General features: G+C 36.5%; 1 protein-coding gene across 16 annotated transcripts in view; it reads right to left on the bottom strand.

Annotated features, from left to right (window-relative positions):
• LOC124168927 (inositol hexakisphosphate and diphosphoinositol-pentakisphosphate kinase) overlaps positions 1-21,767 on the bottom strand; it is a 99,249-nt gene that overhangs the window by 73,812 nt on the left and 3,670 nt on the right. For 12 of the 16 annotated variants that reach the window (XM_046547330.1, XM_046547332.1, XM_046547323.1 and 9 more), the window contains 6 exons: positions 10,726-10,989; positions 9,221-9,361; positions 8,528-8,618; positions 8,130-8,198; positions 7,811-7,965; positions 1,704-1,805 (listed from right to left, as the gene is read on the bottom strand). In XM_046547330.1, coding sequence (XP_046403286.1) covers positions 1,704-1,805; positions 7,811-7,965; positions 8,130-8,198; positions 8,528-8,618; positions 9,221-9,361; positions 10,726-10,989 — 822 coding nt within the window. The remainder of the gene's footprint in view (positions 1-1,703; positions 1,806-7,810; positions 7,966-8,129; positions 8,199-8,527; positions 8,619-9,220; positions 9,362-10,725; positions 10,990-21,767) is intronic. The other 4 variants (XM_046547334.1, XM_046547335.1, XM_046547336.1 and 1 more) reach the window with 1 other exon arrangement.

Genomic DNA, 21,767 nt, shown 5'->3' with positions numbered 1-21,767 from the left:
CAACTCCTATTCTAGGAGAATTTTTTTTCTTGCCAGTCAATGTGAATTTCAATGCCATTCTCAAGGCAGGCTTGAAATACACCACAAAGATGTGCATAATCAATATCCTTAAATCTACTATACTTAACACTATTGTCAGAATACAATTATAATGCTCTGAGTATTGGTTGTAATTCTTACTAGATGATCACATTTTCTTGAGAGTAATGAACAAAGTGAAAACTGATATTCCAGCAGCTTTGAGATGGAAAAAGAGTATTTAATTTGAATAACCTGCATGGTTTAACAGAAACTGTACATCGAATGTTTGTTCCCAAACTGAAAATATAAATTTGTAAGGGTGAAATGATTAGATGATAGAAGAATTGAGGGGCAATTAGTATCAAACCAATATCAGGATTGTCGATTGAATATACCACATAAAAATATTAACAAGCCAGACAGAAAATAGAATAGTTGCCATACTAGTTAAATTTTTGAATTTTTAAACAATTACCGTATTTATCTGAATACAGTCACCCCCTTTTTTCCAAAAATGCCCGTGGTAAAAATTAAGGGGGGACTAATTTCAAATGCATTTTTTTAATTTTTACCTGAAACTGAAGCCTCAAAATTAGGGGGGCACTTTATTCAGAGGGAGACTATATTTGGAGAAATACGGTATTACTTTTCCATACACAAAAATAGTACACTGTTCCCCAGGTTTGCAATAGGAAATCAAAGGTCATTAACCGCTGAAGTTATAATCCAGGAACATGCTTCACATCAGAGCTTAAGTTCTCAAAAATTATACATTTTATTAGTCCTGTTAAAAGTTTATTGCAAACACATCATCCGAGCATAATTTACTTATTAAAGAGTAATGCAAGATGATTATCCAGTTAGTGGTGTGAGTGAAGATAATTCAGTTCCTCACATCCAAATGACATCACTCAACACAGCAAGTCACACACTACAATACAGAAAATTTTACCAGAAAGTGTGCAATGTTGAAAAGCTGTTTTTGCAAAATTTTAACAATAGGGTGTGGTGACATTGTTTTCACACTAACAGGGTTGCTACACATTCACACAAATAAGATGTTGCAATGCAAAGTGTACGACAATACTTTCTTGCCAATTGAGCCAATAGAACTGATACTAAAACACATCGCTCAAAGGCACAACCATGGAGAGTAACAGCACAGGAAGTAGATTTTATCAAAACTGACCCAGGTCACTTCTCCCTTACAGTGAAGGGCTGGCAGAATACTTCAAATGGTTCAAGTTTTCTAGAGTATGTATGACCTCTATTTTCTCCATCTGCCTTTGTGACTGCTGGGGAGCTTCATAGTATGATAAATTAAATGGAAATGAAACAATACTTGCAAATTTCACTCATGGATTTTAATTATAACCTGGGTGTGCTGCTATTGTGCTACAAAAAAACTGAAAACAGGGCGATAATTAAAATTCATAAATGAAATTTGCAAATTTTGCTTTATTTCCATCATGAAAATTTTTTTAGCAAAATTACTCCTGGAACATTTTGATTTGGTGACTAAATAAACTTTTAACTAGCTCAACTCAAATAAACAATAAAAAATCTCTTGAATTGAGAAATTAAAATATCCCCAGATGGAACTTAAAAGCTTCTCTGCCAAAATAAGCCAATACTAGTTCTGAAGTGGGTTAAAAATAAAATCTGAGTGCACAAAAGGTCACCTTCACATCTGTTCCATCAGTGGGCATGAAGTCTTCATAAATAAAAGATCCAGTCTTTCTCACTCGTGATTCTGGAGAGTACACACTGCTACGGCTGCCAATCTGTGATAAAGGTCACCAAATTAGTGATTTAAAATTATGAAAATGGTCAAAAATAAATAAAATTACACACTTAACCTATATAAATAAATTCAAACAATCAATGTCCCATTAAATGACAATAATTGGCTTGAACAATTTTCAATTTGTATTCCCTTATGGTCAAGTAAATTTGACAAGTTTTTACTAAAAATTATTTGAATTTGGTGAAACCTTATTATTCCTTATGATTGCAATGTGGCATCTTTTTTTAAAAGAATGACTGTGTTAATGAGTTTAAAAGTGAAATTCATTTTTTGTAATTGAAGCAGAGTGACTCATTGTATATGTTCAATTTATTTTCAAGACAGCCATAAAAATGTTGCGCATTTTCTGTCTTGTAATGCAAAATATGCACACCAAAGAATTGTGAAAGATAAATGGCATTAAGGACACATGGAGTTAATGGAGATCTGAGAATTATTGAATTTTTGAGGCCCTAAACCAGGCCAATTGTCAACTACAGTGGAACCTCGGTAAAACGACACCCCATGGTGCTCCAATAAACACTCGCTATAGCGAATTGTCGCTTTACCGGAGGTGGATCAAATAATAGCCAATGAACCTATTGTCAACACTTATATACGAACAGGGTTGGTGTGGCGACTGAGATATTTCCTGTACAATAAGCGTATGCATAAATCCTGATGGAAGGCGATGTTTATTGCATCATATTATTTCCTTACCGTAATAACAAACTTAATTACAAGTAAACTTTATCCTATTGTCAACACTTATATATGAACAAGATTTGTTTGAGGACGAAGATAATTTTATCTGAGAAACTGAAGCATGAATTCAGACAGAATGCGATATTTTTTGCATCACTAAATATTCTTACCTTAAAAGCAAACTAGCCGTTCAAATTATAAGCCCCGTACCGAATGAAAATCATTGCTTTGTCAATCATTTTTCCGATGCACAACTGACCAAGCCACACTTTTCTTCGCACTGACAGCACTTACGTGATCAATCCATTAATACGGTATTTGTTTACTGAAAATTCCAAGAATTATTGATAATGCTGTATCGCGGTTGTATCCTTCATCCAATGTTTCCATTGGTTTTTGTTTGGTTATGGTAATTGTTACCTGTTCGTTTCGTTGAAGGTAGGCGATAAATCGTATCGCATTTGTTTCCGCAGACGAAAATAGTAGAAGGTGGCGGAATGACCTTGCCTAGGGAAACTTTCTCTTTTATCAAGTGCATTTATCTGCATTATTGATGTAAAAAATGTGCTAATCGTGCAAAATAATGTTATTATAACAGCTGTTGTTTCACAATAATAAAGTAATAATTGGAATGTTCTGCCCGCGATGTTATTGCTATAATGTATTGAGTGCATGCACTGCAGTATGAACGATTTCAATCAAAATTAGCTATGGTACAAAAGATATTAACTTGAAAGTTCTTCGCGAAATATATTACGCAAATATGCAGATGTCAATTCAGTAATATATAAGTAAGCTGCAAGACACAGCAGGTAATATAAGACGCATGGGAAATAATATGTAACAATATATTGTATGCTTTTCATTTCATATATGAAATGAAAAGCATATTTATTTGATGAACCCTATGGACAACAAATCTAATAAGTATCAATTTGTTAATTTAAAATTCTCAATTCTCTCATGACTGTGAAACATTAAAAAGGATGTAGAAGTTTTGAAATAAAATTAAAGCGCACCATTAACTTTTTACAGACGCCCTTGCCAACAGCACATTACCTGCATCTAGAATAGGTAACGAAGTATAATTTGCAAAATTCCTCATAAATTATAAAATTAACTTTAGAAAATGTACAACATTAATAAACAAAATATATTATTCAAATAAACTTGTGTGAGACAATAAATATGCCGTTATTTCAATCCCCCACGGCTTGGGAACTCACTTAGACTCGATCACAAAATAAAATAGTAATTAAACATTTGATTTCAACGAAAATTATTCAAATAAACTTGTGTGAGACAATAAATATGCCGTTATTTCAATCCCCCACGGCTTGGGAACTCACTTAGACTCAATCACAAAATAAAATAGTAATTAAACATTTGATTTCAACGAAAATTAATTTAAAAAAGAGTCAAGCGTTGCTTGCTTCAATTTTCTTTCCGTTGCACGCATTACATACTTCTCAACAGCAGTAAACGATCCAAGATCGTCTGCTGAGGCACTGCTTGCCCTGTACACGTCATTGATTACGTCAAGGGCCTTTAACACATCATATTTTGGTGGAAGAGCAACAGCACTGTCCTCCAGATCCTCTGAATCAGAGCTCGATTCAACATGTACATCGTCATTGCGCACGGTATTTAATATGGCATCGTCAGTCATTTCCTCACGAGTGGGGGCAGAGTCATCAGCTTCTACAAAACTACTATAATTACACGAACCGAAATGAGTTTCTATCGATTCCCAACCTTCAGGGTCCTCCAAATTATTATCAAGCTCGATTTTATCGTCTTGATGAGCTGAAAAACCAGCATGTTTAAAGCACGAGGCTATTGCATCAGCTGATATTTTGTCCCAGCTACAAACAACAGCACGCATCGCATCCAAAATATTCCACTTCATCCTTTTGAAGTTTTTTAGTTCCAGTTGCCTGACTACAAAATTCACAAGCAAAGTTCTATAATGATGCTTCAACAATTTTATTATTCCTTGGTCGAGTGGCTGCAGTACGCTAGTTGCATTAGGTGGCAAAAAAACAAGTTCTGTATTCCTAAGGTCGATTTTTGGGTGGGCCGGGCAGTTATCCACAAATAAGACGACCTTCCTATTTTTACCTCCTATTCTTGCGTCGAACGCCCTTAGCCACTGAGCAAAAAGTCCGGAAGTCATCCATGCTTTGGAATTATTCTCATATGTGCATGGAAGATTCTTGATCCCTCTAAAACAACGAGGCCGACCCCACTTCCCAATAACCATTGGTTTAATTTTATCTGATCCGTCCATATTAGTACACAGAAGAACTGTTAATCGCTCCTTGCTCCTCTTGCCACCTTTGCACGAATCACCCCTTACTGCAAGGGTTTTGTCAGGGAGTAGATTATAAAACAGTGCAGTTTCATCGGCGTTATATACATCTCGCGGGGAATACTTCTTGAGATATTCCACTAGTATTGGAGTCCAGTCTTCCATGGCTTCGGGATTCACAGCGCATGCTTCGCCACTAATTTTATGAAGAGATATACCCTTTCGCGCTTTAAATCGGCTCAGCCAACCTTCCGAGCACTTGAAGTTTTCTATTCTTAATCTGTCGCTAAAATACTCCGCCTTAGCCTTAAGCATAGGCCCATTCACGGGAGTTCCTGAAGATCGAATATGGCAAAACCATTCAAACAAAGCGTCTTCCAACACTTTATGGTCACCATTCCTCAAGCGCTTCTGGTGCAATGGTTTGCCCTCCCGCAATACGGCAGACCTAATCTTATCTTTGTTTTTTAAAATGGTGAACAGCGAAGAGGAAGATAAATTATTTCTCCTGGCCACTTCACTTTTGGACAGCGCGCCACTCTCGCACTGATCTATTATTTTGATTTTATCACTTAGATTAAGTGTTTTCCGCGTTTGAGCCATGGTGTCTGCCTTTCAAACCCTCTCTCCTTACGCGACTCACTGACGTGCGGGTGTGCTGTCGACCAGGGCTTTGGCACAAGGCGGGCGAACTGTTGACAGTGTGCGACACAACAGTCTGACGGGCGTTTTCTTGAACTAACGCTATCGTTTCGTAAGATTATTTTTGATTAATAAATATTATTGCGTAAAAAATTATTTCATAACTTGTGTAATGTCACTCAGTTGGTATCTTTAATAATAAATAGGAAATATGAAATATGTGTGCTTCCTCTGTCTCACCCATTGACCAATCATGAATCGGCCAATGAAATTTCGTCTCCTCATTTCGAAAGTTTTGATCGTTAGGGAAACATCTACTTACTGTGGACCGGTCAGATCTTGTGTTCTCGCGATGTACGGTTTTAGGCGTTGTTTGTATATAGTTGTTGATTCTATTTTAACTTAATTCTCTCTGCATCAAGTTTTCAAGCCTGCGCGTGTGGTGTGTGAAGTGGTTGACAACGTTATATTTTCGAAAAAGTCACGTATATTCAGCCCATTAACGCTTGTGTAGTGATCTTGATTTTGCTTACGAATTTTTGTTTTTCAACAATCTCATATTCATTGCAGTGAAGTGGCCACTGGTAAAGGAATTTTCTTTGTGGTGTTCTTATCCCGTAATTTGTGATGACACTGAGGAATTATAGTTCGCTGTGTGTGTGGGTACGAGGACTTATGCGTACACAAGTGAGGCATAGAGAGATTCTTGTCAGGCTTTCGCCATCCTGTGTATAGTGTTTATTCAATTCATTGTATTTGGCAGGTGAGTGACTTTTATGTGAACTTTTATGAAATAAATGGGCATTTGCTTTGCACATGTTGTGATTTTATTTAAATGATATCCCGCATAGTATCCCTACCGCATGCAACACGCAAAGCAAGAATAAAAGTGGAATGGGGACTGGAGGGGAGGGGGTACGGTAGGGGAGGGTGCTAGTTTACGGAAAACGCCCGCAGAATGCGCTGTAGTGGCCCCAGCCGCGTCGTCCGCTACGCTACGCTGTCTACACTTTTTAACATTGTGTGTCACGACTGTGGCTGTCGACTGCCTCCTACCCGCCAAAATCATGGTCCTTATAAGAGATTCCGCTTTCACCCCTCAAACCCCTCAAACGCCGACCCTCAAACACAACTCTGGGCACAGTGCACTCACTAGGGGAAATATGGAACTAACTGCGCTGTCGGCGGCGGTATATGCTTTCGCACTGTGCCCAAAGTTGTGTTTGAGGGGAGGGGTTTGAGGGGTAAAAGCGGAACCTCACGCAAAAATCCCGAGCCGGAGATAGCAACCAGTATGTAAGGGGCATGGCCAAAATATTTTCACCAAAATTAACTACTTCTTTATCGAACGATAGTTTACCAGATAAATTTGAGACGGAGCACTCCATTAACTTCATTTCTAACAGATCGCTAGCAATTACAGAGATTAAGGAGAAGTTTTTCCAGTGGCGAAACCCTCGCTATGGCGAGAGCCAACACCAAAGGGGCCTCGTAAAAGCGGATTTCTTTTACATGCTAATCACAGGGTCAGTTGACGGTGCATCCGCGAACTCTCGTAATAGCGGAGGTGTCGCAATAGCCCGTACTCGCTTTACCGAGGTTCCACTGTACTTGGTTGAGGGAAATCAGGGACTGGGTCCCCATGTGGGCTGTAGTAAGGAAAATGACATCTCCATTGCAAAATTTTTCACTTAGTAACTATGTTACCATGTCTTCACCAAATTTCAAATTGAGCTAAGAGTTTCTTTTCATTGTGACCTATAGCCTCATTTTCTCACTTTTGATTGGGCTTTACCACCAACTGTGCAGCTTACCATAAGAATGAATGCCAGCATGGCCTATGATGGCCACCTTCCTTAAGCTTAGCATGAATACTGTCACTGACAAGGGATAACAGTGGGTTTTTCAGGCCTTCTTTCATTGTTTATTTCAAAAAAATAATGAGCTTATAGCGCATGATTGGAAGATTTCAGCATGGTTAGTAAATAAATTTTGTTGCCTTAAGACATTCAACTGCAAAGGAATGACCAATCGAATGTGTACTATCAGTGTTTTGAGACCATTGACTGGAGGTATGCACAAACATGATTGAATGGACTTATTTGGAATATTTTGGACTGGAAGGAGGGAGAATAACAGGGTATTCAATATTTACTGGGAAACACATCCGTTGTGCCATCGACACAAAATTTCAATGAGTTTATCACTCAGATCACCCATGCTTGTAGAATGTAGAATGGGAGAGTTTTTGATAGAGCTCAATGAATTAGTTGTGGCTAAGAAAAGCTAAAATCTCAATTACCTTATCCCTTGAATAAAAAGAGGCAAATTAATTCAATTCTCACCTTCCTGAACAGACGTTGACTACCACCACCAGCAGATGTTGGGTAATAAATATATATGTTGTGGTCTTCTGCAGATACTGGTTTCTCAACAAATGGCTTATTGAAGACAACTCCATTAACTTCCACATGATCTTCAGATTCAACAAGTTCATGATCTGATGGGTAAGAAAAGGTATTTACTACCTCCGTGAAATCCAAAATTAGTCACTGCATTGCCAAATATGTACACCACAATTAGAGAATTTAAGAAAAACAATCTGAAAAACTAACTCATCCTCTATAAATAGATAAAAGAGAAAAACCACAACTTTAAACTTGCCACTCTCAGTGCAGAAAAGACTTTCAAGATAAGTGTCCAAGATTCTTCTATTAGCCACGAGTAGCTCGTCTACAAAAATAATTTTCAAATTAATGCGTTTAGAGAACAGAAGATTTATAAGTATACTATCAGTATGTCTCACAGAGTTCTCTGCACAGTGGATTTTACAACAAAGTGAACCTATTCCACACCACATCATCAACTACTCTCTATGAGCACAAAAATACATGTGCATTGAATAGGTTACGTGTAACAATCAACGGTACAAACTCACTAGCATAATAAAAAAATCATGCAAATAAGCCCACACAAATTTCATGTAGTAACAATAACTTTGAATATATTATTAATTGCAATATCAACATTAGTATTATCATTTTCCCTTGGTAAGTTCTCACGTTTTGGATCAGGAGAGTCTCGATCTAGGACAGCATACCGAGGTATTTCAATACCTTCTTTCTCCAATATTGAGTACACTTTTCTTCTATCCTGAAAGAGGGTATAAAAGCACGAATAAATTTTCAGATTTGGAAATATATAAAAATAAAAAATTTTAAAGAAAGATTAGTGTGTGAAAAATGTCAGTGAAATGACACCTAAATTTACTCTAGAACCTGAATCCCCTACTCAAACCTGAATCATAAAAGGTTCTTGAGTACCTTGAATTTTACTCTCTTTTTGATCCAACAAATAAGAATTAAACATATGTCAAGTTCAATGACACTTCAAATGAGAATTTAAACTAACTGGAGTTTTAATCTGGAGTTCAAACTAACAATTTTACTACAAAAAACTTTCATAGCCAATAAAAATGGGAACATTTACAGCATATAAAGGCTTCATAAAAAAAATTATTCAGTACATTGTCTACACTTCTGGCATATCAGAGTAGATACACCCAGCTGCAGCATTTAAATATTCATTGATAATTAGGACACCAGAGTTTGAAGACTGATGACTTAAAAGGATCGAGATTCCAATAAATAAACATGAATGACTTTGATGATTAAAATAGATAAGATGAAGAAATGTACCCAGAAATAATTCATATATTCACCATGAAAAAATACATAATTCGAACACATACTTACTTGGATGTCATACTGCATATGCAGGTTATTGATTATGAATGGGTGTCTCAAATTTGAATACTGAATGGCTTTGTCCAATGGAAAACCTTTAGAATGGAATGAGATCAAACAATCACAGATGGGCCAATCTTCAACAGGCTCCTGTTGATTTTTCCAATCAGGAATTTCACATGTTCAAGTTGGAGAATGAAAGAGAAAAAAAAGAGTTTGTAAGTGAATTGCTGGCAGTGAAACAGTGGATTCAACAACACCAAACAAAAATGTGGCACTTAGTTGGTACAGAAGTACATAGTGGCATATGTAAGGCTAAAAATGTTGAAAGAACTGCAGTAAGCTCTTGATAATATGTAGTCATCAGGACCAGAAAATTGCCACTTCATCACACCAAATTTCATTATGTCAAGAACTAATAAATCACAAAAAATGCTTGACTCTGTTTTTTTCCAACTTCTTTTGTCTTCAGGCAATCAATTGAAATTGATTTGGATATTCTCTGAGAAAGAAATCATCTAAAATACTTTTTTGCAAAGATTTTATGGCATAAATTATTGTAAAATATCTATGCTGTCTAGAATTTTGCAAAACACACAGTTAATTCATCTACGTGCACTACATCTACATCTCTCATTCATGTGGTATCGTCCAAATTTTCAAAAATTATTTGCTTACATTACTAATTTTGAAATGTTTTGAAACTTAAGCTGCTCCTGAATTTCTGTCTGTCTCTATTTCTTACACCTATTTCCTTATATACTACCTTCACATAAAATTATGAATGCAATTATGAATCTCCATCAAAAATGTTTATACATTTATACTCAACACTGATTCATAAAAGCTGAATGTGATTATAGTCAGAAGTAGGTTCACATGAAATTTTATCATTTGTTGAATATTTTCATGCAAACAACTGAGGATATATTTATGATAAAAATCAATTTGCCACTCTTTACATTATTAAATCAACCAAAATTTTCTCATGCGTACCATAAACATTCACTGATGGATAAAAAGATCCACATACATCCATTTATAAAAAGCTAAGCACTTGTAGAGAATAAGAATACTAATATACAATTTTGGTGAATTCCACTTGTAACAATCAAACCTAAATCCAAAAAAAATCTCAATAAAACAACTAATATATATCCATTTGAGCTCAGTATAAATAATATTTTCTATTACCAAAAAAATCCATCCACCTATAAAAAGATACAAAATCCATCTACTAATAAAAAGATATGCCCTAGCTAAAAAATTTGGCACAACAATTACACCCAGCAAAACTCAATCTAGAAAATTATTACAAACATACATTCATTTGTGCTCTAACATGCTAACAAAACAATAAGTCTATTGAATCTGAAAATAGTAAATGCTAAACAGATGCAACATTCAATAATTTGGGAATTAAACTAAAACAGGGATACATTAGGATACAATTGTAAATGGTGCATTGACACTGCATCTCCAGGATGAGCCTAATATAAGTATATGAATGAGACCTTTAGGATAACCTCCTCGGGGAAGACCACTATCTTGAGGTACTCAAACTCCTTCAGGCGTGTGAGGATCTCGTTCATCGGCTTGGACTGTGATTTCTTGGCCATGGCGCACACTCCAACGATGACCTGCTTCGACACGTCACTGCCGCAGCCGCCGGAGCCTCCCTCATCCCCTCCCGAATCTTCACCCTGGTCCACCCCCATCCCTCCCATCATTCCCCCAGATCCGCTATCGTCATCATCTCCTCCATCTGTCAGATCTCCCTGAGACAAGAAAAACAGGGATGAAATGTTAATATAACATACGCAACATAAACACAACATGCATTCAATGAGAAAAACGTGGAAATTTATACCAACACAAAAAAATAATACTCCGCAGTTAAAGACACCAAAGGATAAAGTTCGCCATTAAAAAAATATTTGACTTGGCCAGTTAAACTGTGAAAAACCCTTTGTCGCTCTATTTTACAAAGACAAATTTCAAAGCAATGCATGAAACAAGAGACTGTACGTAGTCATGCACACATGTGCAAAGCTAACCCTTTCGCTTCTGTAAACGTACCTGGTACGTTCGCACGGTAGGCTGCTGTGAACGTACCTTTACATCTTCCCTGCCATGCGCTCAGCACTTTAGTTACATGTGACGAGTAGGTTTCCAGAGGGTGCACCGTAGCAAAAGGGTATTACATCAAAGGATGAAGTTTGCCATGAAAGATATTTGACTTAGCCCTCCGACAGTGGCATATATAGCACGACCTCTGCCACATGTGCCACAGTGTGGACGTCAACATCTTGTTCGGTAAAAACAATCCCGAAGTTCACTCTGAGAAAATTGCTTGGTGGTGTAACTGGCTAACACGCCTGCCCGGCAATAGGGTATTTTCCTCTTATTTTTTTATTGTCTGAATTGAAAGATTATTACTCATGGAGTACGCATTTCATGCTTTTAGATTTTTAAATGACGATATCTACTTTTTGCGATTAAATGAAAAGTGAACATTTCATCACATGACGGCTAAGAATAAATGCTGGGAAAAGCCCATGTGACATTGTTCTGGTTCCCGCTGCCGCCAAGTGAGGTGACCTTGGGGCAAGGCTTTCAGCGCTGATACGACGCAGGATGCTAGCTGGTAGCAGAGTATGTACCCTGCTAGCAGTTAGCCCTTGGCTTAAATAAGGATTATCAATACTTTTATCAAACTAAGGAAAATTTCCGACCATAGGCAGTTTTAATAGGTGATTATTATGAGACGTTTCCCTGAGTTCTGTGCCTCATGCATGCACTGGTAACCTCAGACGATATAAAACTCATATCTACTCGTATAGAAACTAAGTCCCTGTGATGTCACGTGGAGTGGCATCGCATGGGCACCAATCTGGCCTTTTTCAAATGAGGTTAAAATTGACCACGGCCACTCATCTAAACTGGGATTTCTAAAACCAAATAATTTGTATATTATGAGTACACTAATGGTGGGTAACGAATCGCAATCAATGCCTTTCGTTTTCTTTGATGAAGGAAACTACCCTATTGGGAGATCCGGGTTCGAATCCTGGCTAAGTCAAATATTTTTCATGGTGAACTTCATCCTTTGGTGTATTTAACTTTGCACCAGGGTGCATGAATGCATACAAAGTCACTTATTCATGCGGTGCTTTATACTCCTAGGAGTTGAGATTCAGTACACCCTCACATTACAATGTTAATCCATTTCTGTGGACTGAACATGACACGAATTCCAACATGTGTTGAAACTGCATTATTTCCAAACGAGGAATCAGTTTACAAAAATAACTGTATGAAAAATCATGATGAATAATGAAACAGTTTCCAGTTTCCATTGGTGATATTATTGCTATAATACATATCAATAAAACTTAGTTATATTTCACACATTGAACATGGCTCCGATAACTTTGTCATCACTATGAGGTCAGTTTTATTATAATGAGAGAAATCTAAAAGATTTCACCAAGGATAACTGCAGGTTGGAGATAAAGTAATTGCTAAGAGTTGTGATTACACACTAAAAAGAAATTTTTACTATGCTTTCTAGGCCACACTTTCCCTTCATCTTTTGGAACCTTTCCATTTACGTGGAGAAGAAATTAGAGGTGGGAAAGAGAACAGAAAAGGGTATTTTAACTAATTTTGGTGTGATGTGGTTGAACAATATTTTGAAAAAAAAAATTTAAATACAGTCCAATATTTTAAAGTCAATGGTTACAACAAAAACAATGCATTTTGTAATATGGCACCATCATTTGATCAAACTTGGATCTAAAATAGTGCTGCCCGATGATGAGATCAAGTTGACCAGAAGATGATTGTATAGTTCAATTCCGGCCAGCCTTGGTGGCGGTGGGGTAAAGTCCTCGCCTACCAAACTGAAGGTCGTGGGTTCGAATCCCGCCTGGGTAGGTGATCCCTATCCAGGGCATGGATGTTTGTGTTGTACCTACTTTGTTAATATTGGAAACCCTCTTTGTAAAAGGCCGTCATGTGCTGTTTAAGGGGCAGTTGATAATAAAAAAAAAGTCCCTAAATCTTAGGCTGTGGGAGTTCTCGATTTTGCCTCTCAAGTCCCTTTGCAGGTGGTACACCCTGCCAAGAGGGCTGGTCTGCTAGAGTTCATCTACATCTACATAATACCCTGAAAGCCGCCTAAAAGGCAAGGGGCAGAGGGTGATAGGATACCAGCCGTTTACAAATAAAAAGGTAGTGCTTCAAGGAAATTACGACTAGCATTTATTGAAATCCTTTGTGGCTCGGGGGAAAAACGAATTCCCATATCTATCCGTTCGGCAAAAAATCTCTCTTAATTTATCGCTTCTGTCGGACCTGGATATATAGTGCAGCTCTAATATTATGTTCTCTGTGTTGCTCTTTAAGATATCCATTCTCAATCGTTCAAGCAATCTAAGCCTAGCACGCAGCCTCCGAGTCTCCAGTGGCTCCCAGCCTAATTCGCTTAACATCTGGGTAATGCTGTCTGTAAGCCCGTAGCGGTTTTAGACGAACCGCTCAGCCTTCCTTTGTATTTTGTTCAGTTCACAGATTAAGTCTTTCTGCACCGGATCCCATACGCTCGCTAGTGTTAATATTCATGGTGTGGTCGGACGAGTGTGAAATAGCACCTTTCTCATCCGAAAATCTTCCCACAATACACTTGACGAATCGTAATTTCTTCAGGGCTATGCCGCAAATATTACTTATATTTGATAATGCCACAAATATTTATTACACGAGTCAAGCCCCTTGTGGTGAGGGAAAGTGCCCAAGTGCAACATATCCATGTGGAAATAATAATTTCGGCTAATTGCCGCAGTCAGTGCGCAAAACGTATAAAAATGTTCCCGCACTCTAAGGGTAATTTCTGATGTAACCATTGACATCAAAAGAAGTTTACTATATAATAATGATTACTATTTTTTGATTAATTTTAGATACAGAGCGGGGTAGGCAAGAGAGAAGGGGAATGCCTATAGGGATAGGTTAGGGAATTGATAGGTACATCATCCAATGAACAGCTAATTGATTAACAGACAATCAAGACACTATGATATCTAACAGAAAAATAAATGTTAGCATAAGATCAAATCAGCATATCTCATCCAAGGGAATCTTTTGATTGTAGATATGAGAGGTATACTGAAAATCGCATAATCTTTCAACACACAAAATCTACACACAAGAATAGAATCCTATCTTTTCTCACAAAACTTCTCACATATGAGTTTCAAAAACCATAACAATGGAAGCAGCTACACACATTATTACATTTATTATGATTATTATCACTTCACAATGCATTATTAGCATACACAGGTGATACAGGCAGCTAGATGAAATGTTCACGTACATGATTAATAACTCTAAAAAAATTTCCTAGGACTCTAAAACACAAAGATAAATACTTGCATGTCCTTATGATGTATCATCCTCTAATTCTTCTCATAAAACCTTTACAAGGAGTGAATGTATTGATGACAACAATAACAATTATGTAATTAAAATATATAAAAATTAAACACATCTTGCTCCAGAAAAATCTTACCCAAATAATAATATAGGACAGAAAAGCAAGAAGCACCTTCTATGTACTTCTAATAATTATCTGATTCTTAATCTATGATGAGATTAACATTTCCATAATAAGCATAACCATGAATCTTTTTTCCATATCAACTCATTGACATTACTGCAAGAAAGAGGTAAATTAGTGTGCTGATTGTCCCCATTATGGAGGGGAAAGTCTGAATTATCTATTCACTTCCCACATAATTTTTTCTCTGGTTTCAATATAATGGCTTATCTGCATCTTTTACCGCATGCCATTTGAAAACTAGTCCTCTTGATGTTAGAGGGCAAAAAAGGAAAATTTAAAGGGTAGGACAGGGAAAGTATGGTAGTATTTCAAGGAACTGGCAACTGAAGTGATAGGAGAATAATACATTAAATGGTCTATTGTATTGAATAATTGAGACTGAGATGGCTGAATTTGTGTGTGCAGGTTAAATTACAACAGGTCCTGACTGACAAAATTTTTTTAAACTTTTAAACATTAAAATTTATCTGTTCCAACACAGCAATCAAAAGGTTCTAGATATAATTTGTAGAAAGGCAACTCCTAGGAGTTTATAATTTGCTGTGTCATTGCTGGTATAGTAACAGAAACTGGAGCTCGAGTTCAACTTTTAGGCAGTAGGCTTTTTTATAAAATGCTTCTTTAGCTGAGAGTGCTACAAATTACAGTGGAACCTCGTTAAAGCGAGTACGGGCTATAGCGACACCCCCGCTATTACGAGAGATAGCCGATGCACCGTCAATTGACCCCATAATAAGCGTGTTAAAAAATTCGTTTTTACGAGACCCTTTCGGTGTTGGCTCTCGCCATAGCGAGGGTTTCACCGCCGGAAGACTTTCATCAAGACTCCTTAACCTCTGTAATTGCTAGCAATCTGTTAGAAATGAAGTTAATGGAGTGCACAGTCTCAAATTTATGTGGTAAACTGTCGTTCGATAAATATAATGATTGACAAAACAATGCTTTGCATGATTTTTATTCAGTTCGGTGCTTATAAATTGTTTGAATAGTTAGTCATTACTTGAGTAAGGAAATTCAGTGATGCAAAAAAACATCGCCTTTCGTCTGGATTTATGCTTACGTTTATCGGATAGATGTTTATCTGTCGCCGCACCACTCCTGTTCCTGTATATCTGTTCGCAACAGGTATATTGGCTATTATTTACTCCACCTCCGGTAAAGCGACAATTCGCTATAGCGAGTGTTTATTAGTGCACCGTGGGGTGTCGTTATATCGAGGTTGCACTATACTTCACTTCTTGTTATCTATTAACCTTCTCATTTCTGATATCAGCCAGCCATTTTATCCACAGCATTCAAATCCACATTAGTTTTCGACAGATTTCATCTCTACTGTGTAAACTATATGAAGACCAAGATCTATAGCCCATATACATCTAGTAGAAATTGATAATCCAGTAGCTTTTAACTCAAAAATAATGAAATTCATAGAGAGCTTTTAGGACAATATTAACTCAGGAAACAAACCCAAGAACCATCAAACTCATACTTTCTGCAGCAATGTAGCTTCTTAACCCTACAGTAACTTAAATTTGGGAATTCATATCAATTCCACTGTTGTGTAATAAGCCACCATATTTGGCCTTCAGCACAAATCAAAATGTTACACTCACTACTCTTGGAAACATGGAATACTATAACTGTGCTCTTGGAAACAAGGAATACCAGATATAAAGACAATGAAAATAATTATTCTCCCAAATACAAAGAAATAAATTCTCTAAAAATGTCATGCTGCATGAAATGAATGCAATTCTTCACATTATTTAAACGAGACATAACTCATTTACTAATATTTTATTTATAATAAAATTTTGTCCGATGTATTGATTCTTGACAAATGGTCAACATCCAGGAAAGAAGAACTGAATGCCCAGTATGTGGACTCTAACACAATGATCCATCATGCTGCTCCAAGACGACAGAGATGATGGAGAACATATGAGGTAACAATACCTTGAAATCTTACCACCCTGCCCTCAAAGGCCTTCCCACTCACAATCAGTGCTCACTTTCCCACTCTTTAACACACAACCATAAGAAGTACCCTTTGCCAAAACAACACCCTCCTCCACAAACTCTGTGAACATCAGAGTTTTTTTCTGGGATACTTCAATAAAATTCATGGTTCATACCAACTTCCCATTTTAAATTTCCTTCATTTTTCCCTTATTTTCAGCATATTGTTTTTAATTTCCTTGAATTTGTATACATGGCAAGCCTGTACTACAAACAGATTTTGTGGAAAATTGTAGCGACGGAAATTGCGAAGTTAAGTCAAGACAGTACTAGCAGTAGAAATAAAGTCATGTAGAAACCACATCAGCACTACCCCTTGCTGTGCAACCTTTCCGATCAATTTTTATAAACCAAAATTTCTAATAATGTTTTTTCTAAAGTATATTTTTTTCTGATAATTTTTCTTCATGCATTCTTTCTGATATTATTTTTAAAATACCCATAATTGAGCTACAAGTAATATATTTACATTTTTTATTTCACAACAGTATATTAGACCACATGTTCAACCACAATTTTCATCTATTTGTTACACCTCTCTCAAGTTTTCCTTGTATAATTTAATTTCCCTGATATTTACGTGACTTCCCTGACCAGCATGAACACATTAAATCATTGAAAAGAGTTGAACGTGCAATGTGAGAAATTTTTTTGTTCCAATTCCTCTTTATTTTCTCAAAGATGCAGTTATTTTTTCCTCCCTATTTCAAGCAACTTTCCCTCTCAAAGATCCCCTCCTCTTCTCCTGTCAAACACTCCCTAAAAACACCAACATCGATTACTAAAAATCAAACATTACAAATGTCTAATTTAAACAATCCCATAATACGATTCAAATGCCACAAGAAATCAGTGACAGCAAAAAGAACAGCATTATATGTTATTATGTATAGAAAACATCAGTACTTTTTAAAAGAACCTTTCTTTCAACACATTAATTCACTCATTTTTAAGCAAATAAATTTTTTCACACCCAGCACAAACTCATTACTCCATTGTTTCTGCTGGATGTTCTCCATTGTAAAGGTTAGTTATTTCCTAAAGTATAACAAGAAACTAAATAATATATCTCTAAAAACAAGAAGACAATCATCGTTACACTCAAAAAAAACCTTCACCTTTGCCGGGTAAAAGATTCCAGTTTTCTAAATGAGAGCCAAATGAAATTTTGAATGGAGTCTCTGAGAATGTGATTCAGCATTTACCTATGCTTCAATAAAGTTTCAATTAGTGAGAAAGATTTCCACTCTAATTTGACGGACATATACTGAAAAAATTAAGACCATTGGGAAATTGTTAATAACCAATCCACAACAAATCATGAACCAATTGAATACCTGCACAGAAAAACTTCCACAAAATTTATCTATGAAGTCAAAAAAATTGACTAAAATAAAATTAGACCGTTCAACAGTATGTACACTTCATTCAGGTTTAAAAGACAAACCCATGATAGACTAAATATTGGATTAATGTACCATCATGCTAAGGTAGTGACATCATACTAGATAATACAAAATCACTTCAGTCAAACAACAGCAAATGCCTGAGTCACACAATAATTTTTTCCATCCTTTTCGAGGGATAGCTAAAATTACTTTCGACAATTAACCCTGATATGGCCTTAAGAGGTGATATTTTTCAAGGAAGAGAGGCTGGCTACCATTGGCCAGTCAACAATTTCAGAGACTGTGGTACATGGAATGTGAAAAAGATGAAGTTCACAAATTGATGCAGGTTTGAAATGTAATAATAAGTGAGAGACATCAGATAGATAATTACCACAATATGTTCTATACAGGCTAACTCTTTCGTAGGGGTACAAAAATAAAAGGGGGAGGGTAGTTCAATAGAATGTGGGGCCTTCAAAAAAAATATTGTGGAGTTCTTTTTTAGATATGTACTTGCTTCCCTTTTTACACATAATTATTACTAGAGATGTGCGAATAGTATCCGCGAATACTCGAATATTAGAAAGTATTCGATATTCGAGGTTTCGAATAGTTATGCGAAAAGTACCGCCTCGAATACCTCGAATACTTGGAATTTCGCGTCATACACTGTCGCATGCACGTCGTTGGTAGTTGACTCGGAAAAATGTAGAGAACTGTAGTCATTTAGTGCCCGCAGCGCCGTTTTACGCAAGTTGACGAATTACATCAAATTCGTGGATTTTAGCGGTGAAAAGAGTTCAACGAGGGGAACCGAAAATGGTCGGGTGAAAAAATCCGAAAATCCCCGATTCCCCCCACCAGGAGAACCTCAGTGCCGTGGGATAGCAACCTTAGGGCATTTCCCACGATCCACTATCCCCCTCCATTCAGCACTTGACTCACCCCTCTGACGCTTTCCTCTTCTCCGAAATCAAACAAAAGGTCCCAGCTCGCGCAGGGATCGCATTACGACGACCCCTGCTTCGAAAAAAATATCGAGTTACGAGAACAATAAAAGCGTGTTTCACGCCCTCCCCCCTTTTCTCACCCACTGACCTTTTTCTGGCTACCTGCTTCGAAGTTCCCCATTTCTGGAGGTCAACAGCTGTGTGAGTACCGTGGGATACTTACATTAGCGCATTTCCCAAGATCCGGTATCCCTCTCCATTCAGCACTAGCCCCCCTCTGAGGCTTTCCTCTTCTTCGAAATAAAAAAAAGGTCACAGCTCGCGCAGGGATCATATTACGAAGACCTTAGCTTCGAAAAAATACCAAGTTACATGAGAACAATAGAAATGTGTTTCGGGCCCTCCCTTTTCTCCCCCACTGACCTTTTTTTTCCTACCAGCTTCGAAGTTCCCCATTTCTTTGGAGGTCAACTGCTGCATGAGTCATCTATTAGCACAAAAGGTGTATAAGAATGACTTTCGTCAATTGATGTTACACCTTTATTGAATTGAAATATTAGTAATGTGCGCGTAATTTCAAAAAGAATAAGACCAAACACGACGTATTTCTGAGTTTATTTAAGCATTTTACGCAAAGAAATAAATGTCAAAATACGACGGAGACGCATTCTGGCGAAACTCGATATGAGCAACTGAGCTTCTCGGAAGTTGATGCGGTATTTTTTTCCGAAAACATACATCAAGTTACAATTTATGAGTGGTGCTCTAAATCTTTATTGTTACAGTCCCAGACAAAGGGATATTTTCTCAGAATATTTGGTTTCTCCCTGATAGCAATTCCAATTCATCTTCTTATCTCGTGAGAACTCCCAAAGATGGACTGAAAATAATTGAAGAAAATCTGGTGGAGAAGAGCTTGTATTTTACAAAATGCCTCAGATTGTCAGCTAGCACTTGGCAGCAGGAGTGAGGGTAAAGCGATGTTAGTTGAATTAATTATATGCCCAATTGTTTCCATAAAATTAAATTATTCATTAATCAGCTAAATTCCTGTTCGAATCATTTAAAGGAAATCAAAATTACTCCCCAAAATCTTGTGTTGCCTGCTGCATAGGCAACCGAGTCAAACATACCAGTATTCATCATTTAGTATTCGAGGTATTCGAAATTCGAGGTATTCGAATATTCGAGCAATGATTTAATATTCGAATTCGAGAAATCTGCTATTCGACCCATCTCTAATTATTACATTATGTAGTACAAAATAATACCCAACCATAACACCTACTTTATGCTTTCTCTAAATAAATGTTATTCTTTGGCTGTAAAAAGTTGAACACTAATTATTAGCATGCCAATAAGTTGACACATTTTACTTCAAGACCAAGGAGTGAAAGCAAATACGTCTGCAAATCCCACTGACAATAAAAGGGTAAAGGTCACCAGGCACTCAGATCAACTCCAATATACCCCTTTATTGAAACCTTTGATTCAACTATGGTCAAGGACTTCCTAAAAAGAAGAAAATTTTGTCGATTCCTCCCATGAATTATGAGCACATTTTCTTATTTCGAAAAGTCCTCAATCAGGAGTGAGGGTGGATATTTTTTTCTAAAGTTCAGTTTGTTGTGAGTATATGATCAAAAATGTAAATACGATTTTCAGGCTGAACACACTAAATTTCTTTATACAGATTTTTTTGCAACATAAATTATATGCATAACACCCTGTTGGCTAGAATAATTAGAGGCGAATATGCTTCCTTCACCTATTGATTTTTTCATGTCTCGGATTGTTTTAGGTGTGTTTTAAAGAAACCATTATGAGAAACTTATACCTAATTATAATATCATCAGAACTATGATTTATATTTAATGCCTTCATTTTATGTTAATATAATATATTTATGTTTTATAAGTGTACCATGTATTATTTTAATGTATGTTTGCGTACAAGGTAGCTGCCCATATTATAATAAATAAATAAATCTAGGATATCGGTTTTCAACTTATCTTAAATCAAGTCAAAATAATTTTTAACAATTAAATATTAACTCACGCATGCTGATGTATCATGTTAAAATATACTCAGAGAGATATCAAACGGATAATTACAATACTTAACTCTTCTAGGGCTAAATCTTTTGCTAGGTTACGAAAAATAAATATGGGGGTAGTTTAAGAGAATGTAGGGCCTTAGAAAATAATATTGAGAAGTTGTTGTTTAGATACGTACTTTATTTCCTTTTCATACATAATTATATATAAAAAGGAAATATAATAAATAGGCATCAGACTAGGACGTTAGAGGCAGCATCCACAGCTGGAACGGCAAAATATTAACACATACTAGAACAATCAAAGCAACAATATTTACAGAAGAGCAACTACAATACGCAATATCCTCAAATATTGTCATAATGAGAGGATGACAAGACCCAACTTTGAAACATGATTTCAAAATCTATATGGCTAGGAGATAAGCTGACTGATTTCAACCGATTCAATGCAGGATTTAGTAATTTAATCATCATTTCCTGATCACAAAATTTAGAAAACCACACCCATTCC

The sequence above is a fragment of the Ischnura elegans genome, chromosome 12 (genome assembly GCF_921293095.1).
Source record: "Ischnura elegans chromosome 12, ioIscEleg1.1, whole genome shotgun sequence".
NCBI classification, from domain to species: Eukaryota; Metazoa; Arthropoda; class Insecta; order Odonata; family Coenagrionidae; genus Ischnura; species Ischnura elegans.
The sequence above is the reverse complement of the archived record's forward strand: the minus strand, read 5'-3'. Positions and strand labels throughout refer to the sequence as shown.